General features: G+C 48.9%; 1 protein-coding gene across 2 annotated transcripts in view; it reads right to left on the reverse strand.

Moving 5' to 3' along the window:
• Positions 1-23,601, reverse strand: part of LOC121383416 (rhomboid-related protein 2-like) — a 31,165-nt gene that overhangs the window by 4,238 nt on the left and 3,326 nt on the right. For both annotated transcript variants that reach the window (XM_041513431.1, XM_041513430.1), the window contains exons 3-9: positions 23,544-23,567; positions 19,865-20,026; positions 15,963-16,190; positions 10,326-10,456; positions 8,986-9,098; positions 2,871-2,971; positions 633-726 (exon numbers count right to left, since the gene is read on the reverse strand). In XM_041513431.1, the coding sequence (XP_041369365.1) occupies positions 633-726; positions 2,871-2,971; positions 8,986-9,098; positions 10,326-10,456; positions 15,963-16,190; positions 19,865-20,026; positions 23,544-23,567 (853 nt within the window). The remainder of the gene's footprint in view (positions 1-632; positions 727-2,870; positions 2,972-8,985; positions 9,099-10,325; positions 10,457-15,962; positions 16,191-19,864; positions 20,027-23,543; positions 23,568-23,601) is intronic.

Raw genomic sequence — 23,601 nt, forward strand, 5'->3', positions numbered from 1 at the left:
ACCGACCAGAATGATTAGAATTATTCATGTACAGTTTAACTTACCGACCAGAATGATTAGAATTATTGCTGTACAGTTCAACTTACCGACCAGAATGATTAGAATTATTGCTGTACAGTTCAACTTACCGACAAGAATGATTAGAATTATTGCTGTACAGTTCAACTTACCGACAAGAATGATTAGAATTATTGCTGTACAGTTTAACTTACCGACCAGAATGATTAGAATTATTGCTGTACAGTTCCACTTACCGACCAGAATGATTAGAATTATTGCTGTACAGTTCCACTTACCGACCAGAATGATTAGAATTATTGCTGTACAGTTCCACTTACCGACCAGAATGATTAGAATTATTGCTGTACAGTTCCACTTACCGACCAGAATGATTAGAATTATTGCTGTACAGTTTAACTTACCGACCAGAATGATTAGAATTATTGCTGTACAGTTCCACTTACCGACCAGAATGATTAGAATTATTGCTGTACAGTTCCACTTACCGACCAGAATGATTAGAATTATTGCTGTACAGTTTAACTTACCGACCAGAATGATTAGAATTATTGCTGTACAGTTCCACTTACCGACCAGAATGATTAGAATTATTGCTGTACAGTTCAACTTACCGACCAGAATGATTACAATTACTCTCAGGGGAACGTTACAGGCCCTCCTGCGACACTTGCTCTGGTTTGGGTCATTATTGAGCTCGGACCAATTCTGGAATAGACAGAATAATTGTGGCATCTTAAAGAGACTTTCCTCGGGTTTCTACTGTTGTGAGATGTTCCCCAATAACAGAGCCTTTCTGTCAACTACAGTTACACACTTCATGGGCTACTCTTTTCGATTAGCAGCAATGGATCTTTTATATGCACTATCACACAGACAGGGTAGTACATACCACGGCCTTTAGATATTCCAGTCACGCTGCACTGGCTGGAACGAGAAATAGCCCAATGGGTCTACCGTCAGGGATCGATACACACTAGATACATCTTCTTGTTTACAATATCGGTGTTTGCATATTCATTGTCTCTGGTCGTCCGAGGGTTCGTACCAGCTCAAATCTTATTTTACTTCCTAATACATTGTTCTTGAGTTTCGTTTCGTACGTACGATGGGACGGAACGTAGCCCGGTGGTAAAGCGCTTGTCTGATGCGCGGTCGGTCTGGGATCGATCCCCGTCTGTGGGCCATTGTGTTATTTCTCGTTCCAGCCAGTGCACCACGACTGGTATATCAGAGGTCGTGGTATGTGTTATCCTGTCTGTGGTATGGTGCATATAAAAAAAACCTTGCTACTAATGGAAAAAGTGAAGCGGGTGTCGTATGTAATAATATATGGCAGACTTATCAAATGTTTGACATCCAACAGCCGAAAATAAATCAGTGTGCTCTAGTGTCGCACACTAAATGCGTCTCCTTGTTTACAGTATCGATGTCTGCATTTTCTACTCTTTACTCAAATAATGATGTCGGTATTGGTACAGCAATATTTAAGTTATCTGATAAAAGCCTAACGAATGTGCTCTAATGGTGTCGTTAAACAAAAGAAACGTTACTGATAAAAGCCAATATATTATTCATATTCTCATATAGCATGGACTGACTTGAAATATATAGAGAATACTAAACTAGCTTGCCTGTCATACCATTTTTATGAAATGAGAGGACAGTCTTGGTATTTGACGAGCGAAAGCCTAATGTATGCAGATGTCGATACCTATAACAGGTTATTTTTTTTACGAATTGGGTCAGCAAGTGATCAACGTCACGCTCATGTCACGCCAATATTACACTAGTTAGATATTGAGTGATTGTTATGACATGAACAATATTTTACACTGGTGTGTAATAAATAGAGGATTCATCACGAGTATTTTTTAATATGGAAAATATCAACCGAGTCTATGTCAATCGGTATTTGTCGAGGCTCTGCTGAGACCAATACCGATTAACTAGACGAGGTTGATATGTTACATATTAAAAAACACGAGTAGCGAATTCTATTTATCCTATAACATTTCTAAAATAACATTTTCATTCACAGTACTAAGTCACCGCTATCGGTAAAATGACGTCATCACGATTGGCACAAATTAGTCTGACGTCACGCATTTTAACTAAATCTTTGAAAACGTTACGCCCAGGTACACATGTATTATTGGCAACGCATTACCCAGAGACCTTGCAAATTTGCATACCATTATTAACCGGGTTAATACACTAAAATTATCACATGGGTTTATGACATGGATATTATGGGTAAGTTATAGGATAAATACATATATTTCACCCGTAAAATGGGCTGAAATGAAATAATGTATCATACCTATAAGTGAAATGCACGTACTCGCATAACATGGGCTGGAGGAAAATACAAAGCATGGGATGGAGTGAAAACCTCAATATTCGAATTACATGTGTTGACCTGAAATACTCGTATATATCATACCCATATCATGGTCGAACTCGAAATATTCACATATATCATACTCGTAATATGGTCTAACTTGAAATATTCACATATATCATACCCGTAAGATGGTCTAGCTTGAAATATTCTCATATATCATACCCATGACATGGTCTAACTTGAGATAGGGCCCACTCACATATATCATAGCCATATCATGGTCTAACTTGAAATATTCACATATATCATACCCATTACATGGTCTAACTTGAAATACTCACATATATCATAGTCATATCATGGTCTAACTTGAGATACTCACATATATCATACCCATGACATGGTCTAACTTGAGATACTCACATATATCATAGCCATATCATGGTCTAACTTGAAATACTCACATATATCATAGTCATATCATGGTCTAACTTGAGATACTCACATATATCATAGCCATGACGTGGGCTGTCAGTATGGCGTATGCCCCGCCACTGGCTCCTACCAAACCAACATAGTGGTCGGTCACCGACTGTATCAAAGAGCCTGTAAATAAACGGGTTCTGTATAAGTGTTGTTACTAGAGGCTAACTATATTTTTGCTAAGAAAAATGGAACTGAGTCAAATAGTTTTGAAGTGATTCATAAATGCATGTCATTACAACCATAGATATGCCAATGAACTCCGCCCTTTGCTAGTTTTGATTCAGTAAACTAGTCTGGATGACAGTACAGGAACAATGAATTGCACAGTAACGGATATCCTCGGGAGTGGCTGTCCTCCTACAGACGAGGCACTAGAGATTACTGGAATCAACCACTATTTTGCCAGATACCCATTCGACTCCGCATTGTGAAGAGATACTGTTTTGATACGGAGGAACACCGGCTGGAAATAACTCAGCAGGGCGGGGGGGGGGGGGGGGTACAAGGGTGGGAAATAGCTCAGCGAGGGCAGGGGAGGGACAGGGGCTTGAAATAGCTCAGCTCGGCGAGAGCATGGAAGGGACAAAGGCGGGAAATAGCTCAGCGAGGCGGGGGCAGAGGAGGGGCAGGTGCGGGAAATAGCTCAGCGAGGGAAAGGAAGGGACAGGTGCGGGAAATAGCTCAGCGAGGGAAAGGAAGGGACAGGTGCGGGAAATAGCTCAGCGAGGCGGGGACAGAGGAGGGACAGGTGCGGGAAATAGCTCAGCGAGGCGGGGGCAGAGGAGGGACAGGTGCGGGAAATAGCTCAGCGAGGGCAGGGGAGGGACAGGGGCTTGAAATAGCTCAGCTCGGCGAGAGCATGGAAGGGACAAAGGCGGGAAATAGCTCAGCGAGGCGGGGGCAGAGGAGGGGCAGGTGCGGGAAATAGGCGAGGGAAAGGAAGGGACAGGTGCGGGAAAGCTCAGCGAGGCAGAGGAGGGACAGGTGCAGGAAATAGGCGAGGCGGGGGCAGGGAGGGGCAGGTGCGGGAAATAGCTCAGCGAGGCGGTGCGGGAAATAGCTCAGCGAGGAGGGACAGGTGCGGGAAATAGCTCAGCGAGGCGGGGGCAGAGGAGAGGACAGGTGCGAGAAATAGCTCAGCGAGGCGGGGGCAGAGGAGGGACAGGTGCGGGAAATAGCTCAGCGAGGGCAGGGGAGGGACAGGGGCTTGAAATAGCTCAGCTCGGCGAGAGCATGGAAGGGACAGCGAAGGCGGGATAGCTCAGCGAGGCGGGGGCAGAGGAGGGGCAGGTGCGGGAAATAGCTCAGCGAGGGAAAGGAAGGGACAGGTGCGGGAAATAGCTCAGCGAGGGAAAGGAAGGGACAGGTGCGGGACAGGTGCGGGAAATAGCTCAGCGAGGGAAAGGGGGACAGAGCTCAGAGAGGCGGGGACAGAGGAGGGACAGGTGCGGGAAATAGCTCAGCGAGGCAGGGGGGAAATAGCAGAGGAGGGACAGGTGCGGGAAATAGCTCAGCGAGGGCAGGGGAGGGACAGGGGCTTGAAATAGCTCAGCTCGGCGAGAGCATGGAAGGGACAAAGGCGGGAAATAGCTCAGCGAGGCGGGGGCAGAGGAGGGGCAGGTGCGGGAAATAGCTCAGCGAGGGAAAGGAAGGGACAGGTGCGGGAAATAGCTCAGAGAGGCGGGGACAGAGGAGGGACAGGTGCGGGAAATAGCTCAGCGAGGGCAGGGGAGGGACAGGGGCTTGAAATAGCTCAGCTCGGCGAGAGCATGGAAGGGACAAAGGCGGGAAATAGCTCAGCGAGGCGGGGGCAGAGGAGGGGCAGGTGCGGGAAATAGCTCAGCGAGGGAAAGGAAGGGACAGGTGCGGGAAATAGCTCAGAGAGGCGGGGACAGAGGAGGGACAGTGCGGGAAATAGCTCAGCGAGGGCAGGGGCAGAGGAGGGACAGATGCGGGAAATAGCTCAGCGAGGGCAGGGGAGGGATAGGGGCTTGAAATAGCTCAGCTCGGCGAGAGCATGGAAGGGACAAAGGCGGGAAATAGCTCAGCGAGGCGGGGGCAGAGGAGGGGACAGGTGCGGGAAATAGCTCAGCGAGGGAAAGGAAGGGACAGGTGCGGGAAATAGCTCAGAGAGGCGGGGACAGAGGAGGGACAGGTGCGGGAAATAGCTCAGCGAGGGAAAGGAAGGGACAGGTGCGGGAAATAGCTCAGAGAGGCGGGGACAGAGGAGGGACAGGTGCGGGAAATAGCTCAGCGAGGGAAAGGAAGGGACAGGTGCGGGAAATAGCTCAGAGAGGCGGGGACAGAGGAGGGACAGAGGAGGGAAATAGCTCAGCGAGGGCAGGGGCAGAGGAGGGACAGGTGCGGGAAATAGCTCAGCGAGGGCAGGGGAGGGACAGGGGCTTGAAATAGCTCAGCTCGGCGAGAGCATGGAAGGGACAAAGGCGGGAAATAGCTCAGCGAGGCGGGGGCAGAGGAGGGGCAGGTGCGGGAAATAGCTCAGCGAGGGAAAGGAAGGGACAGGTGCGGGAAATAGCTCAGAGAGGCGGGGACAGAGGAGGGACAGGTGCGGGAAATAGCTCAGCGAGGCCAGGGGCAGAGGAGGGACAGGTGCGGGAAATAGCTCAGCGAGGGCAGGGGAGGGACAGGGGCTTGAAATAGCTCAGCTCGGCGAGAGCATGGAAGGGACAAAGGCGGGAAATAGCTCAGCGAGGCGGGGGCAGAGGAGGGGCAGGTGCGGGAAATAGCTCAGCGAGGGAAAGGAAGGGACAGGTGCGGGAAATAGCTCAGAGAGGCGGGGACAGAGGAGGGACAGTGCGGGAAATAGCTCAGCGAGGGCAGGGGCAGAGGAGGGACAGGTGCGGGAAATAGCTCAACGAGGGAAAGGAGGGACAGGTGCGGGAAATAGCTCAGCGAGGGAAAGGAAGGGACAGGTGCGGGAAATAGCTCAGAGAGGCGGGGACAGAGGAGGGACAGAGGAGGGAAATAGCTCAGCGAGGGCAGGGGCAGAGGAGGGACAGGTGCGGGAAATAGCTCAGCGAGGGCAGGGGAGGGACAGGGGCTTGAAATAGCTCAGCTCGGCGAGAGCATGGAAGGGACAAAGGCGGGAAATAGCTCAGCGAGGCGGGGGCAGAGGAGGGGCAGGTGCGGGAAATAGCTCAGCGAGGGAAAGGAAGGGACAGGTGCGGGAAATAGCTCAGAGAGGCGGGGACAGAGGAGGGACAGGTGCGGGAAATAGCTCAGCGAGGGCAGGGGAGGGACAGGGGCTTGAAATAGCTCAGCTCGGCGAGAGCATGGAAGGGACAAAGGCGGGAAATAGCTCAGCGAGGCGGGGGCAGAGGAGGGGCAGGTGCGGGAAATAGCTCAGCGAGGGAAAGGAAGGGACAGGTGCGGGAAATAGCTCAGAGAGGCGGGGACAGAGGAGGGACAGTGCGGGAAATAGCTCAGCGAGGGCAGGGGCAGAGGAGGGACAGATGCGGGAAATAGCTCAGCGAGGGCAGGGGAGGGATAGGGGCTTGAAATAGCTCAGCTCGGCGAGAGCATGGAAGGGACAAAGGCGGGAAATAGCTCAGCGAGGCGGGGGCAGAGGAGGGGAAGGTGCGGGAAATAGCTCAGCGAGGGAAAGGAAGGGACAGGTGCGGGAAATAGCTCAGAGAGGCGGGGACAGAGGAGGGACAGGTGCGGGAAATAGCTCAGCGAGGGAAAGGAAGGGACAGGTGCGGGAAATAGCTCAGAGAGGCGGGGACAGAGGAGGGACAGGTGCGGGAAATAGCTCAGCGAGGGAAAGGAAGGGACAGGTGCGGGAAATAGCTCAGAGAGGCGGGGACAGAGGAGGGACAGAGGAGGGAAATAGCTCAGCGAGGGCAGGGGCAGAGGAGGGACAGGTGCGGGAAATAGCTCAGCGAGGGCAGGGGAGGGACAGGGGCTTGAAATAGCTCAGCTCGGCGAGAGCATGGAAGGGACAAAGGCGGGAAATAGCTCAGCGAGGCGGGGGCAGAGGAGGGGCAGGTGCGGGAAATAGCTCAGCGAGGGAAAGGAAGGGACAGGTGCGGGAAATAGCTCAGAGAGGCGGGGACAGAGGAGGGACAGGTGCGGGAAATAGCTCAGCGAGGCCAGGGGCAGAGGAGGGACAGGTGCGGGAAATAGCTCAGCGAGGGCAGGGGAGGGACAGGGGCTTGAAATAGCTCAGCTCGGCGAGAGCATGGAAGGGACAAAGGCGGGAAATAGCTCAGCGAGGCGGGGGCAGAGGAGGGGCAGGTGCGGGAAATAGCTCAGCGAGGGAAAGGAAGGGACAGGTGCGGGAAATAGCTCAGAGAGGCGGGGACAGAGGAGGGACAGTGCGGGAAATAGCTCAGCGAGGGCAGGGGCAGAGGAGGGACAGGTGCGGGAAATAGCTCAACGAGGGAAAGGAAGGGACAGGTGCGGGAAATAGCTCAGCGAGGGAAAGGAAGGGACAGGTGCGGGAAATAGCTCAGAGAGGCGGGGACAGAGGAGGGACAGAGGAGGGAAATAGCTCAGCGAGGGCAGGGGCAGAGGAGGGACAGGTGCGGGAAATAGCTCAGCGAGGGCAGGGGAGGGACAGGGGCTTGAAATAGCTCAGCTCGGCGAGAGCATGGAAGGGACAAAGGCGGGAAATAGCTCAGCGAGGCGGGGGCAGAGGAGGGGCAGGTGCGGGAAATAGCTCAGCGAGGGAAAGGAAGGGACAGGTGCGGGAAATAGCTCAGAGAGGCGGGGATAGAGGAGGGACAGGTGCGGGAAATAGCTCAGCGAGGGAAAGGAAGGGACAGGTGCGGGAAATAGCTCAGAGAGGCGGGGACAGAGGAGGGACAGAGGAGGGAAATAGCTCAGCGAGGGCAGGGGCAGAGGAGGGACAGGTGCGGGAAATAGCTCAGCGAGGGCAGGGGAGGGACAGGGGCTTGAAATAGCTCAGCTCGGCGAGAGCATTGAAGGGACAAAGGCGGGAAATAGCTCAGCGAGGCGGGGGCAGAGGAGGGGCAGGTGCGGGAAATAGCTCAGCGAGGGAAAGGAAGGGACAGGGGCGGGAAATATTTCAGCGAAGCGAGGCGGGGGCAGAGGAGGGACAGGTGCGGGAAATAGCTCAGCGAGGGAAAGGAAGGGACAGGGGCGGGAAATAGCTCAGCGAGGGAAAGGAAGGGACAGGGGCGGGAAATAGCTCAGCTCAGCGAGGCGGGGGCAGAGAAGGGACAGGTGCGGGAAATAGCTCAACGAGTCGGGGGCAGATGAGGGATGGGGCGGGAAATAGCTTAGTCGGTTGAGTGTTCGCCTGATATGTTTGCGTCGTAGGATCGAATCACCTCGGTGGACCCATTCAACTGATTGAGGGGTTTTTCTTGTTCCAACCAGTGAACCACAACTGGTTAAAGGCAGTGGTGTGTGCTTTCCTGTCTGTGGGAAAGTACATATAAAAAATCCCTTGCTGCATTAGGGAAAATGTAGCGGGTTTCTTCCGATGACTACGTGTCAGACTTACCAACGGTTTGATATCCAATAGCCGATGATTAATCAATCAATGTGTTCTAGTGATATCATTAAACAAAAAACGTTTTCATCAACAATATCCTTCGTTTGCAAACTGAGGGAACAAAGAAAGAAAGAAAGAAATGTTTTATTTAACGACGCACTCAACACATTTTATTTACGGTTATATGGCGTCAGACATATGGTTAAGGACCACATAGATACTGCGAGAGGAAACCCACTGTCCTCACTTGATGGGCTACTCTTTTCGATTAGCAACAAAGGATCTTTTATATGCACCAAACCACAGACAGGGCAGTACATACAACGGCCTTTGATATACCAGTTGTGGTGCATTGGCTGGAATGATAAATAGCCCAATGAGCCCACCGACGGGGATCGATCTCAGACCGATCTGAGGGAAGAAATCCACCACCATCACAAACGCTCCTTGTTCATCAACGCTGTGCACATTTTAAACGTCTGTTTAAAGAATTAAAGAAACCTGAGGCATGTACAGGAGGGCGAGTGATCGCGATCATTCAATAGACTGGGTTTTGCACCCAATGTTATTTGAATGTGATATTATAGACTACGATGGTACTAGTCAAATTGTTCGCGAGCGCTCGGCCTTCTGAACACGCCTCTATACGCACCGGTGATAACCCCGCAGATGTAAACGATGAAAAGTCGCCACCAAGAGAAGACAACTTCGAGAGGAAACCCAACAACGACCTGAATGATGACGTTGAAAAGGAGATCAATGTACCTGCAATAGGAGAACACTCGCTGTAAACTCCTATCTGTTAAATGAGATCAATGTATCTACAATACAGAACACTCTGTGTAAAATCCTATCTGTTACATGAGATCAATGCCATGTCATGCCACCAGCCACCACCCCTCCCTCCACGCAGTGACCAAGCCAGTGATGTCTGGGTGTCCTGATATTTGTAGTAGACCAAATTGAATTTTAGTTTTCAATAACTTCCTACATATGAAACATGTATATATTTGGAAGTAAATGAAGTTTGAACAACTACAAATATTAGGTCAACCAAACACATGTTGGGTAGTCAGATACTAATATGCTAAAGAGGAACTTCTTTTAAATAACCCCTGCGCGTGCTGTAACCTCACCGTGGTGCAGGGGTGTAACATTCTCTTTGAGAATGGCCAATACAACACAAAATTGAAATTTTGAGTAAAAGTCAGTATCTATCTGTGATATTTGTATTTTTGTACAGTTCTTTACACTGTTTTTCTTTAAATCTTGAATTCTTGTATTGATATTGATCATCACTTTATTTGTTTACATTACCATAGTTTGACACCCAATAGCCGATGTATTTTTCGTGCTGGGGTGTCGTTAAACATTCATTCATTCATTCATTCATTCATTCATTCATTCATTCATTCTTTTAAATAAGTAATTTTAATCACAGTTAAGGCTGTATTAGTTGAAAATATCTTACAATGGCAGCGAACAGTTTATTTTAGTAAATAGCATTAGTGAGTGTATAATGTCAAAGAGCTCTCTTGATATTTAATACGGAGCCCTATGCAACCTTCTTAACTAAATGAAGTTAATTTCTGTTAAAGCTTTCACAGTATGTAACAACTCTTAATAATATAAATTATTTTGTAAGAAGAAGAAAAAACAAAATGAAACAAAAACAAAACAAAAACGTTCGACTAAGAGATATAAAAGTGTTTGTTTTCTCAGCTAAAGTGCTTCCTATCCCATCGGGAGCATTTCGCGGCTTCAAAGAAGACCTTAAAACAGACGTGTTTAAATAATAATTTAAATAATAATAATAATAATAATAAATTTTAATAATAATAATAAATTATCAATCATTTTTTTAAATTAAAAAATAATAACAATAAAAACAAAAACAAACTTACAAACAAATTAAATCAAAACAAAATAAAATAAAATAATAAAATAAAATTTAAAAAAACACTTCCAGAAAAACGTGTTAGAGTGACCCACCCTTGGTGGTAGAACATGTATGTGAAGAACCTCCACACTTCGTGTCGTTTGGTCGGAAGGTATATCAGCGGGCTGAATCGTGGGACGCCTTCGCCGTTTAGCTGTGCCACGGCCACGACGTACATAATTATCTGAAATACAACAAGCCAGCACTATAGCCTTTTCTTCTTATTAGCCTTTGTGGAGAGGTTATAGGTTATGTATATGGGCTACTCACCTGAGGAGGTTATAACTGAACTGTACGAACCACTCATCGGTTATAAATCAATTGCACGAGCTTCTCGTGTGTACTTGTAAGGAGGTTATAAATACCTGTACGAGCTATTCATCCGTATTGGTGATGAGGTTATAAATGAACTGCAAAATATATTTGTTGAACTCGCGAGGAGGTTATAAATTAACTGTACAACTCAACGGGTGTGATGGTGATAATGAAGAAGAGAGGACAGAATATATACTTGTGAGGAGGTTATCTATGAACCGTACGAGCTGCTCACTGTACATGCGAGGAGGTTATCTATGAACTGTGAACTGCTCACCTGAACGAAGAAGAGAGGACAGAGTACTTGAGCTGCTCACTGTACGTGTGAGGGGGTTATCTATGAACTATGCAAGCTTATAAATGTACGAGCTGCTCACTGTACTTGTGAGGAGGTTATCTATGAACTGTACGAGTACTAGGAGGTTATCTCACTGTACTTGTGAGGAGGTTATCTATGAACTGTACGAGTTGCTCACTGTACTTGTGAGGAGGTTATGAGCTGTACGAGCTGCTACTGTAGTGCGAGGAGGTTATCCATGAGCTGTACGAGCTGCTCATGTACATGCGAGGAGGTACTTGTACGAGCTGCTCACTGTACGTGCGAGGAGGTTATGTATGAGCTGCGCGAGCTGCTCACTGTGCGTGCGAGGAGGTTATGTATGAGCTGCGCGAGCTGCTCACTGTGCGTGCGAGGAGGTTATCCATGAGCTGCGCGAGCTGCTCACTGTGCGTGCGAGGAGGTTATCCATGAGGAGGTTATCTGCACGAGCTGCTCACTGTGCGTGCGACCATGAGCTGTGAGGAGGTTATCCATGAGCTGCACGAGCTGCTCACTGTGCGTGCGAGGAGGTTATCCATGAGCTGCACGAGCTGCTCACTGTGCGTGCGAGGAGGTTATCAGCTGCACGAGCTGCTCACTGTGCGTGCGAGGAGGTTATCCATGAGCTGCACGAGCTGCTCACTGTGCGTGCGAGGAGGTTATCCATGAGCTGCACGAGCTGCTCACTGTGCGTGCGAGGAGGTTATCCATGAGCTGCACGAGCTGCTCACTGTGCGTGCGAGGAGGTTATCCATGAGCTGCACGAGCTGCTCACTGTGCGTGCGAGGAGGTTATCCATGAGCTGCACGAGCTGCTCACTGTGCGTGCGAGGAGGTTATCCATGAGCTGCACGAGCTGCTCACTGTGCGTGCGAGGAGGTTATCCATGAGCTGCACGAGCTGCTCACTGTGCGTGCGAGGAGGTTATCCATGAGCTGCACGAGCTGCTCACTGTGCGTGCGAGGAGGTTATCCATGAGCTGCACGAGCTGCTCACTGTGCGTGCGAGGAGGTTATCCATGAGCTGCACGAGCTGCTCACTGTGCGTGCGAGGAGAGCTGCACGAGCTTCACTGTGCGTGCGAGGAGGTGAGCTGCACGAGCTGCTCACTGTGCGTGCGAGGAGGTTATCCATGAGCTGCACGAGCTGCTCACTGTGCGTGCGAGGAGGTTATCCATGAGCTGCACGAGCTGCTCACTGTGCGTGCGAGGAGGTTATCCATGAGCTGCACGAGCTGCTCACTGTGCGTGCGAGGAGGTTATCCATGAGCTGCACGAGCTGCTCACTGTGCGTGCGAGGAGGTTATCCATGAGCTGCACGAGCTGCTCACTGTGCGTGCGAGGAGGTTATCCATGAGCTGCACGAGCTGCTCACTGTGCGTGCGAGGAGGTTATCCATGAGCTGCACGAGCTGCTCACTGTGCGTGCGAGGAGGTTATCCATGAGCTGCACGAGCTGCTCACTGTGCGTGCGAGGAGGTTATCCATGAGCTGCACGAGCTGCTCACTGTGCGTGCGAGGAGGTTATCCATGAGCTGCACGAGCTGCTCACTGTGCGTGCGAGGAGGTTATCCATGAGCTGCACGAGCTGCTCACTGTGCGTGCGAGGAGGTTATCCATGAGCTGCACGAGCTGCTCACTGTGCGTGCGAGGAGGTTATCCATGAGCTGCACGAGCTGCTCACTGTGCGTGCGAGGAGGTTATCCATGAGCTGCACGAGCTGCTCACTGTGCGTGCGAGGAGGTTATCCATGAGCTGCACGAGCTGCTCACTGTGCGTGCGAGGAGGTTATCCATGAGCTGCACGAGCTGCTCACTGTGCGTGCGAGGAGGTTATCCATGAGCTGCACGAGCTGCTCACTGTGCGTGCGAGGAGGTTATCCATGAGCTGCACGAGCTGCTCACTGTGCGTGCGAGGAGGTTATCCATGAGCTGCACGAGCTGCTCACTGTGCGTGCGAGGAGGTTATCCATGAGCTGCACGAGCTGCTCACTGTGCGTGCGAGGAGGTTATCCATGAGCTGCACGAGCTGCTCACTGTGCGTGCGAGGAGGTTATCCATGAGCTGCACGAGCTGCTCACTGTGCGTGCGAGGAGGTTATCCATGAGCTGCACGAGCTGCTCACTGTGCGTGCGAGGAGGTTATCCATGAGCTGCACGAGCTGCTCACTGTGCGTGCGAGGAGGTTATCCATGAGCTGCACGAGCTGCTCACTGTGCGTGCGAGGAGGTTATCCATGAGCTGCACGAGCTGCTCACTGTGCGTGCGAGGAGGTTATCCATGAGCTGCACGAGCTGCTCACTGTGCGTGCGAGGAGGTTATCCATGAGCTGCACGAGCTGCTCACTGTGCGTGCGAGGAGGTTATCCATGAGCTGCACGAGCTGCTCACTGTACGTGCGAGGAGGTTATCCATGAGCTGCACGAGCTGCTCACTGTGCGTGCGAGGAGGTTATCCATGAGCTGCACGAGCTGCTCACTGTGCGTGCGAGGAGGTTATCCATGAGCTGCACGAGCTGCTCACTGTGCGTGCGAGGAGGTTATCCATGAGCTGCACGAGCTGCTCACTGTGCGTGCGAGGAGGTTATCCATGAGCTGCACGAGCTGCTCACTGTGCGTGCGAGGAGGTTATCCATGAGCTGCACGAGCTGCTCACTGTGCGTGCGAGGAGGTTATCCATGAGCTGCACGAGCTCACTGTGCGTGCGAGGAGGTTATCCATGAGCTGCACGAGCTGCTCACTGTACGTGCGAGGAGGTTATCCATGAGCTGCACGAGCTGCTCACTGTACGTGCGAGGAGGTTACCCATGAGCTGCACGAGCTGCTCACTGTACGTGCGAGGAGGTTATCCATGAGCTGCACGAGCTGCTCACTGTGTGCGAGGAGGTTATCCATGAGCTGCACGAGCTGCTCACTGTACGTGCGAGGAGGTTATCCATGAGCTGCACGAGCTGCTCACTGTACGTGCGAGGAGGTTATCCATGAGCTGCACGAGCTGCTCACTGTAGGAGGTTATCCATGAGCTGCGAGGAGGTTATCCATGAGCTGCACGAGCTGCTCACTGTACATGCGAGGAGGTTATCCATGAGCTGCACGAGCTGCTCACTGTGCGTGCGAGGAGGTTATCCATGAGCTGCACGAGCTGCTCACTGTGCGTGCGAGGAGGTTATCCATGAGCTGCACGATGCTGCAGGTTATCCATGAGCTGCACGAGCTGCTCACTGTGCGTGCGAGGAGGTTATCCATGAGCTGCACGAGCTGCTCACTGTACATGCGAGGAGGTTATCCATGAGCTGCACGAGCTGCTCACTGTGCGTGCGAGGAGGTTATCCATGAGCTGCACGAGCTGCTCACTGTGCGTGCGAGGAGGTTATCCATGAGCTGCACGAGCTGCTCACTGTGCGTGCGAGGAGGTTATCCATGAGCTGCACGAGCTGCTCACTGTGTGCGAGGAGGTTATCCATGAGCTGCACGAGCTGCTCACTGTGCGTGCGAGGAGGTTATCCATGAGCTGCACGAGCTGCTCACTGTGCGTGCGAGGAGGTTATCCATGAGCTGCACGAGCTGCTCACTGTGCGTGCGAGGAGGTTATCCATGAGCTGCACGAGCTGCTCACTGTGCGTGCGAGGAGGTTATCCATGAGCTGCACGAGCTGCTCACTGTACATGCGAGGAGGTTATCCATGAGCTGCACGAGCTGCTCACTGTGCGTGCGAGGAGGTTATCCATGAGCTGCACGAGCTGCTCACTGTGTGCGAGGAGGTATCCATGAGCTGCACGAGCTGCTCACTGTGCGTGCGAGGAGGTTATCCATGAGCTGCACGAGCTGCTCACTGTGCGTGCGAGGAGGTTATCCATGAGCTGCACGAGCTGCTCACTGTGCGTGCGAGGAGGTTATCCATGAGCTGCACGAGCTGCTCACTGTGCGTGCGAGGAGGTTATCCATGAGCTGCACGAGCTGCTCACTGTGCGTGCGAGGAGGTTATCCATGAGCTGCACGAGCTGCTCACTGTGCGTGCGAGGAGGTTATCCATGAGCTGCACGAGCTGCTCACTGTGCGTGCGAGGAGGTTATCCATGAGCTGCACGAGCTGCTCACTGTACATGCGAGGAGGTTATCCATGAGCTGCACGAGCTGCTCACTGTACATGCGAGGAGGTTATCCATGAGCTGCACGAGCTGCTCACTGTACATGCGAGGAGGTTATCCATGAGCTGCACGAGCTGCTCACTGTACGTGCGAGGAGGTTATCCATGAGCTGCACGAGCTGCTCACTGTACATGCGAGGAGGTTATCCATGAGCTGCACGAGCTGCTCACTGTACATGCGAGGAGGTTATCCATGAGCTGCACGAGCTGCTCACTGTACATGCGAGGAGGTTATCCATGAGCTGCACGAGCTGCTCACTGTGCGTGCGAGGAGGTTATCCATGAGCTGCACGAGCTGCTCACTGTGCGTGCGAGGAGGTTATCCATGAGCTGCACGAGCTGCTCACTGTGCGTGCGAGGAGGTTATCCATGAGCTGCACGAGCTGCTCACTGTGCGTGCGAGGAGGTTATCCATGAGCTGCACGAGCTGCTCACTGTGCGTGCGAGGAGGTTATCCATGAGCTGCACGAGCTGCTCACTGTAGGAGGTTATCCATGAGCTGCACGAGCTGCTCACTGGTGCGAGGAGGTTATCCATGAGCTGCACGAGCTGCTCACTGTAGGAGGTTATCGTGCGAGGAGGTTATCCATGAGCTGCACGAGCTGCTCACTGTGCGTGCGAGGAGGTTATCCATGAGCTGCACGAGCTGCTCACTGTACATGCGAGGAGGTTATCCATGAGCTGCACGAGCTGCTCACTGTACATGCGAGGAGGTTATCCATGAGCTGCACGAGCTGCTCACTGTACATGCGAGGAGGTTATCCATGAACTGTACGAGCTGCTCACTGTACTTGTGATGAGGTTATCTACGAACTGTACGAGCTGCTCACTGTACAAGTGATGAGGTTATCTACGAACTGTACGAGCTGCTCACTGTACATGTGAGGAGGTTATCTATGAATTGTACGAGCTACTCACCTGAACGAGAGTGATGGTGATCATGAAGAAAGGAGGTGGACAGAATCTGTACTTGGGCAGGAAATCGTCGATCTCTTTCTGTGGCGCGATGTTGGTGACCACCACGTTTAGCCAGTTCTGCTCGCTGCCGTTGCCGCTGCCGCCGCCGCCAGGTTTCTGCGTGTAGTGGTGAGCGTCAGAGCCGATTGACGTCGCCAGCGAGCTGCTGTCGTCACCTTCGTTCAGTACCTATGTAGCAAGTACACTTTGTCGGTGTTGAGTTTGATGTTGGTGTTGGTGTTGTTGTTGTTGTTATTGTTTGTTGGTGTTGATGTTGTCGTTGTTGTTTTTGTTGTTGGAGATTATGACGATGATGATGAATTTAATTTGATAAAAACGTCGTCTTTCTGTGTATATCTAAAGACAATATTCTACATCTCTCTGTGTCTGTGTCTCTCTGTGTGTGTACCTCTCTGTGTCTGTCTGTCTGTCTGTCTGTCTGTCTGTCTCTCTCCCTCCCTCTCTCTCTCTCTCTCTCTCTCTCTCTCTCTCTCTCTCTCTCTCTCTCTCTCTCTCTCTCTCTCTCTCTCTCTCTCTCTCTCTCTCTCTCTCTCTCTGCTCTCTGCCTATGTCTATGTCTATATCTCTCGTTCTGTCTCTCTATATTTGTATGTCTGTCTGTCTCTCTCTCTCTCTATCCCTATCTATGTATCTATTATCTATCTCTCTCTATTTCTGTCTGTGTATCTATCTCCTTGTATTTATTCATGTGTGTGTTCTCTGTCTTTCCTCGTCTAGATATTATAATCATATCTGGGGCTGTGCAAGTTATATGTATAGTATGACTGAAGGAGTGCATATTATGTGAGTAATAATGACAAGGGATGACGTATTATCATTTACATTTTTAAGATTGGTATATGCAAATGATTTGTATAACAACTGGGTAGGAGTACATAGTGTTATTTTGGAGGGTACACATTCGCCGGTTAATTTGTTGCAAAAGCCCTTTGTTGGCACAAATTCCATTTATCCGGCCTAGGTGGTGCAATGGTTAAGCCATCGGACTACAGGCTGCTAGGTCCAGGGTTCTAAGGGGCTCAATGGCCACTACACCTTCTTCTCTCTCACTAACCACTAACCATCTAACAACTAACCCACTGTCCTGGACAAACAACTCAGATAGCTGAGGTGTGTGCCCGGGACAGCATGCTTGAACCTTAATTGGCTATAAGCACGAAAATATGTTGAAATGACTTTATCCGTAATTCGTGTGCGCATATATATAGGTAATCCATATGTAACAATCACTTTCTATGCTAACAGTCTATATACTTATGAGTGTCACTGCACCCTTACGTATTCGATCACTGTAGGGACATTGTGGATTACGTCTACGGATTACTTATGAGTGTCACTGCGCCCCTACGTATTCGATCACTGTAGGGACATTGTGGATTACGTCTACGGATTACTTATGAGTGTCACTGCACCCTTACGTATTCGATCACTGTAGGGACATTGTGGATTACGTCTACGGATTACTTATGAGTGTCACTGCGCCCCGTACGTACTGTAGGGACATTGTGGATTACGATCACTGTAGGAACATTGTGGATTACGTCTACGGATTACTTATGAGTGTCACTGCACCCCTACGTGGATTACGATCTTATGAGTGTCTGTAGGAACATTGTGGATTACGTCTACGGATTACTTATGAGTGTCACTGCACCCCTACGTATTCGATCACTGTAGGGACATTGTGGATTACGTCTACGGATTACTTATGAGTGTCACTGCGCCCCTACGTATTCGATCACTGTAGGAACATTGAGGATTACGTCTACGGATTACTTATGAGTGTCATAGCATAATTGATATTTTAAAATCGTCAAAGAAAAAATTGTTTTGTTGTTTTATTGATTTTAGAAAAGCATTTGATAATGTTTGGCGAATTGGACTCTGGCAAAAATTGATCACTTATGGAATAACTGGTAAAATAATGACATTAATTATAAATATGTATAGTAATATTAAATCATGTATTGCTCATAATAATACAATATCTGGATTTTTCCCATGTGAAAAAGGTGTTAGACAAGGTGAAAATTTGTCGCCATTATTATTTTCTTTGTTTTTGAATGACTTAGAGACCTGGTTACAATATAATAATTGTCAAGGAATTACGGTAATGGATGTGCGATCTGATGTAGTGCTCCAAAATGGTTTAAAGTTATTGTTGTTATTGTATGCAGATGATACAGTTCTTTTTTCTGATAATGATATTGATTTACAATATATATTGAATTGTTTTCAAAAATATTATGAAGACTGGCATTTAGAGGTTAATTACAAAAAGACTAAAGTATTAATATTTGGTTCAGGATATACAAAACAAAAGAAATTTCAATTTAATATTAATAATATTGTTATTGACATAGTTGATAGTTATATGTACCTTGGAATTAAGTTCAATAAAAATAGAAAGTATACCCAAGCTATAAAACATTTAAGTGAACAGGCTTCTAAAGCAACTTTTTCCTTATTAAGAAAATCTAGAAATATCAGTTTGCCATTAGATTGCATTTTTAAAGCTTATGATCATATGATTATACCAATTATGACATATGGTTCTGAAATTTGGGGATATAGTAATATTGATATTCTTGAACGCTTACAAAGTAATTTTATTAAAATTTGTTTAAAATTAAAGAAAAACACTCCTAATTATATGTTGTATGGAGAAACAGGTAAAATGCCGATTCGTTTACAAATATATAAAAGGATAATATCATATTGGTGTAAAATTATTTTGGATAAGGATAATAAATTAATCTCTATTTTATATAAGAATTTATTATATAAATATTGTAATGGATATATGTCTCCTTGGTTAGATAATGTTAAACGTATTTTAGATAATTGTGGGCTGAGTTTTGTGTGGCAACAACAAGGTTTCTCAAGTAAGGGATGGTTGATATCTTTAATAGAAACAAGACTTAAAGATCAATTTCGCCAAGAATGGAATAGTAATAAGTTAAATACCTCAAAAGGTAAAATGTATAATTGTATAAAACCGGAATTTAATCAAGAATTTTACATATTTCTGCCAAAAACTGTATCACTTCCGTTGCTTAAATTTCGAACTGGTAACCACTTATTACCTGTAGAACGAGGTGGTTGGAGTAACATCCCTTACTTGGAAAGATATTGTACATTATGCCAGAATGAGTGTGTAGGAGATGAATATCATGCTTTGTTTGAATGTCCTGCATTTTTGACAGAAAGAAAATTATTTTTAAAAAAAGAATTTATAACACGACCAAACTTCTATAAGTTTTCTATGTTGTTGCAAGAGAAACGGCTGTCAAGATTACGAAAACTTAGTAAATTTGTTAGTCTTATAATGACAAAATTTAGAGATCAACAGTAATTAAGTTTATTATTTGTAGCAGTATATATTATATGTATGTACAGTATGTTATACATGTATATTGCCACCATCCACCTTGGCACATGTACCACCGTTGGTGGTCTTTATGTGAATAAAGAAGTTGATAAAAAAAATGCACCCTTACGTATTCGATCACTCTAGGGACATTGTGGTTACGTCTACGGATTACTTAGGAGTGTCACTGCACCCTTACGTATTCAATCACTGTAGGAGCATTGTGGATTACGTCTACGGATTACTTATGAGTGTCACTGCGCCCTTACGTATTCGATCACTGTAGGGACATTGTGGATTGGCCATGGTTATTGGTTTACAATGCATGTTTAAAGTATATAAAGTATATAACAACATGGACGTAATGGGTTTAAGCGTATATGTTTTAAAGTGTAACTCACTATGTTGGCGAACGTTTCGTACGGCATGGACGTAATGGGTTTAAGCGTATATGTTTTAAAGTGTAACTCACTATGTTGAAGAAAGTTTCGTACGACATGGACGTGGTTGGATTGAAGGTGACGAGATCCATCAGAACGTACAGCCTGTCCTCGGGGATATACCGTCTGTAGTTGTCGTCATCCAGCAGACGTCGCAAGTCGTGAATCGCCATCTGCTCGCCGCCGTACACGAACTACAACAACAACACAGACACACTTGATAACGCAATCTGCTCGCCGCCGTACACTACCTACACCAACACAGACACACTAGTCCTCGCAATCCGTTATCCGCCGTAAACTACCTACACCAACAACACAGACAGACTAGTCCTCGCAATCCGCTCTCCGCCGTACACTACCTACACCAACAACACAGACACACTAGTCCTCGCAATCCGCTCTCCGCCGTAAACTACCTACACCAACAACACAGACACACTAGTCCTCGCAATCCGCTCTCCGCCGTACACTACCTACACCAACAACACAGACACACTAGTCCTCGCAATCCGCTCTCCGCCGTACACTACCTACACCAACAACACAGACACACTAGTCCTCGCAATCCGCTCTCCGCCGTACACTACCTACACCAACAACACAGACACACTAGTCCTCGCAATCCGCTCTCCGCCGTACACTACCTACACCAACAACACAGACACACTAGTCCTCGCAATCCGCTCTCCGCCGTAAACTACCTACACCAACAACACAGACACACTAGTCCTCGCAATCCGCTCTCCGCCGTACACTACCTACACCAACAACACAGACACACTTGATAACGCAATCTGCTCGCCGCCGTAAACTACCTACACCAACAACACAGACACACTAGTCCTCGCAATCCGCTCTCCGCCGTACACTACCTACACCAACAACACAGACACACTAGTCCTGCAATCCGCTCTCCGCCGTACACTACCTACACCAACAACACAGACACACTAGTCCTCGCAATCCGCTCTCCGCCGTACACTACCTACATCAACAACACAGACACACTAGTCCTCGCAATCCGCTCTCCGCCGTACACTACCTACACCAACAACACAGACACACTAGTCCTCGCAATCCGCTCTCCGCCGTACACTACCTACACCAACAACACAGACACACTAGTCCTCGCAATCCGCTCTCCGCCGTAAACTACCTACACCAACAACACAGACACACTAGTCCTCGCAATCCGCTCTCCGCCGTACACTACCTACACCAACAACACAGACACACTTGATAACGCAATCTGCTCGCCGCCGTATACTACCTACACCAACAACACAGACACACTAGTCCTCGCAATTCGTTATCCGCCGTAAACTACCTACACCAACAACACAGACAGACTAGTCCTCGCAATCCGCTCTCCGCCGTACACTACCTACACCCAACAACACAGACACACTAGTCCTCGCAATCCGCTCTCCGCCGTACACTACCTACACCAACAACACAGACACACTAGTCCTCGCAATCCGCTCTCCGCCGTACACTACCTACACCAACAACACAGACACACTAGTCCTCGCAATCCGCTCTCCGCCGTAAACTATCTACACCAACAACACAGACACACTAGTCCTCGCAATCCGCTCTCCGCCGTACACTACCTACATCAACAACACAGACACACTAGTCCTCGCAATCCGCTCTCCGCCGTACACTACCTACACCATCAACACAGACAAACTAGTCCTCGCAATCCGCCCTCCGCCGTAAACTACCTACACCAACAACACAGACACACTAGTCCTCGCAATCCGCCCTCCGCCGTAAACTACCTACACCAACAACACAGACACACTAGTCCTCGCAATCCGCTCTCCGCCGTAACCTACCTACACCAACAACACAGACAAACTAGTCCTCGCAATCCGCTCTCCGCCGTACACTACCTACACCAACAACACAGACACACAAGTCCTCGCAATCCGCTCTCCACCGTAAACTATCTACACCAACAACACAGACACACTAGTCCTCGCAATCCGCTCTCCGCCGTACACTACCTACATCAACAACACAGACACACTAGTCCTCGCAATCCGCTCTCCGCCGTACACTACCTACACCATCAACACAGACAAAGTAGTCCTCGCAATCCGCCCTCCGCCGTAAACTACCTACACCAACAACACAGACACACTAGTCCTCGCAATCCGCCCTCCGCCGTAAACTACCTACACCAACAACACAGACACACTAGTCCTCGCAATCCGCTCTCCGCCGTAACCTACCTACACCAACAACACAGACAAACTAGTCCTCGCAATCCGCTCTCCGCCGTACACTACCTACACCAACAACACAGACACACAAGTCCTCGCAATCCGCTCTCCACCGTACACTACCTACACCATCAACACAGACACAATAGTCCTCGCAATCCGCTCTCCGCTGTACACGAACTACAACAACACAGACACACTAGTCCTCGCAATCCGCTCTCCGCCGTAAACTACCTACACCAACAACACAGACACACTAGTCCTCGCAATCCGCTCTCCGCCGTACACTACCTACACCAACAACACAGACACACAAGTCCTCGCAATCCGCTTTCCTACACCATCAACACAGACACAATAGTCCTCGCAATCCGCTCTCCGCTGTACACGAACTACAACAACACAGACACACTAGTCCTCGCAATCCGCTCTCCGCCGTACACTACCTACACCAACAACACAGTCACACTAGTCCTCGCAATCCGCTCTCCGCCGTAAACTACCTACACCAACAACACAGACACACTAGTCCTCGCAATCCGCTCTCCGCCGTACACTACCTACACCAACAACACAGACACACAAGTCCTCGCAATCCGCTCTCCTACACCATCAACACAGACACAATAGTCCTCGCAATCCGCTCTCCGCTGTACACGAACTACAACAACACAGACACACTAGTCCTCGCAATCCGCTCTCCGCCGTACACTACCTACACCAACAACACAGACACACTAGTCCTCGCAATCCGCTCTCCGCCGTAAACTACCTACACCAACAACACAGACACACTAGTCCTCGCAATCCGCTCTCCGCCGTACACTACCTACACCAACAACACAGACACACTAGTCCTCGCAATCCGCTCTCCGCCGTACACTACCTACACCAACAACACAGACACACACGCAATCCGCTCTCCTACACCATCAACACAGACACAATAGTCCTCGCAATCCGCTCTCCACTGTACACGAACTACAACAACACAGACACACTAGTCCTCGCAATCCGCTCTCCGCCGTACACGAACTACAACAACATAGACACACTAGTCCTCGCAATCCGCTCTCCGCCGTACACGAACTACAACAACAACACAGACACACTAGTCCTCGCAATCCGCTCTCCGCAGTACACGAACTACAACAACCACACACACACACGTTTTGGCACCTTCCTACGCTCGTGCAGACACACCAGTCCACACAATCTTATTTTGTAACAACAACCCGTGTCGTACGCTATGGTAGAAGCACTTTATATCAACGCTACTATATACCCCTCCTCCCCCCCCCCCCCCCCCCCCCCAATTAAGTGAAGCTACGTCCCGTATCTGTGGACCATGTTAGCACTAGGTTATTCCTGTATTCTTGTTCTAAATTATTATCAATATGTACGTATGCTATAATATCTGCATCCGTAGATTTCGATAGCATTTTCCTAAACTAAATGTCGGCACAAAGGTACTTACTTGTTGAAATATAGGCCGAAATTTCTGAAAAATAAAAGTAAAAATTATCAATGTATAT

The sequence above is a fragment of the Gigantopelta aegis genome, chromosome 10 (genome assembly GCF_016097555.1).
Source record: "Gigantopelta aegis isolate Gae_Host chromosome 10, Gae_host_genome, whole genome shotgun sequence".
In the NCBI taxonomy this organism is placed as follows: domain Eukaryota; kingdom Metazoa; phylum Mollusca; class Gastropoda; order Neomphalida; family Peltospiridae; genus Gigantopelta; species Gigantopelta aegis.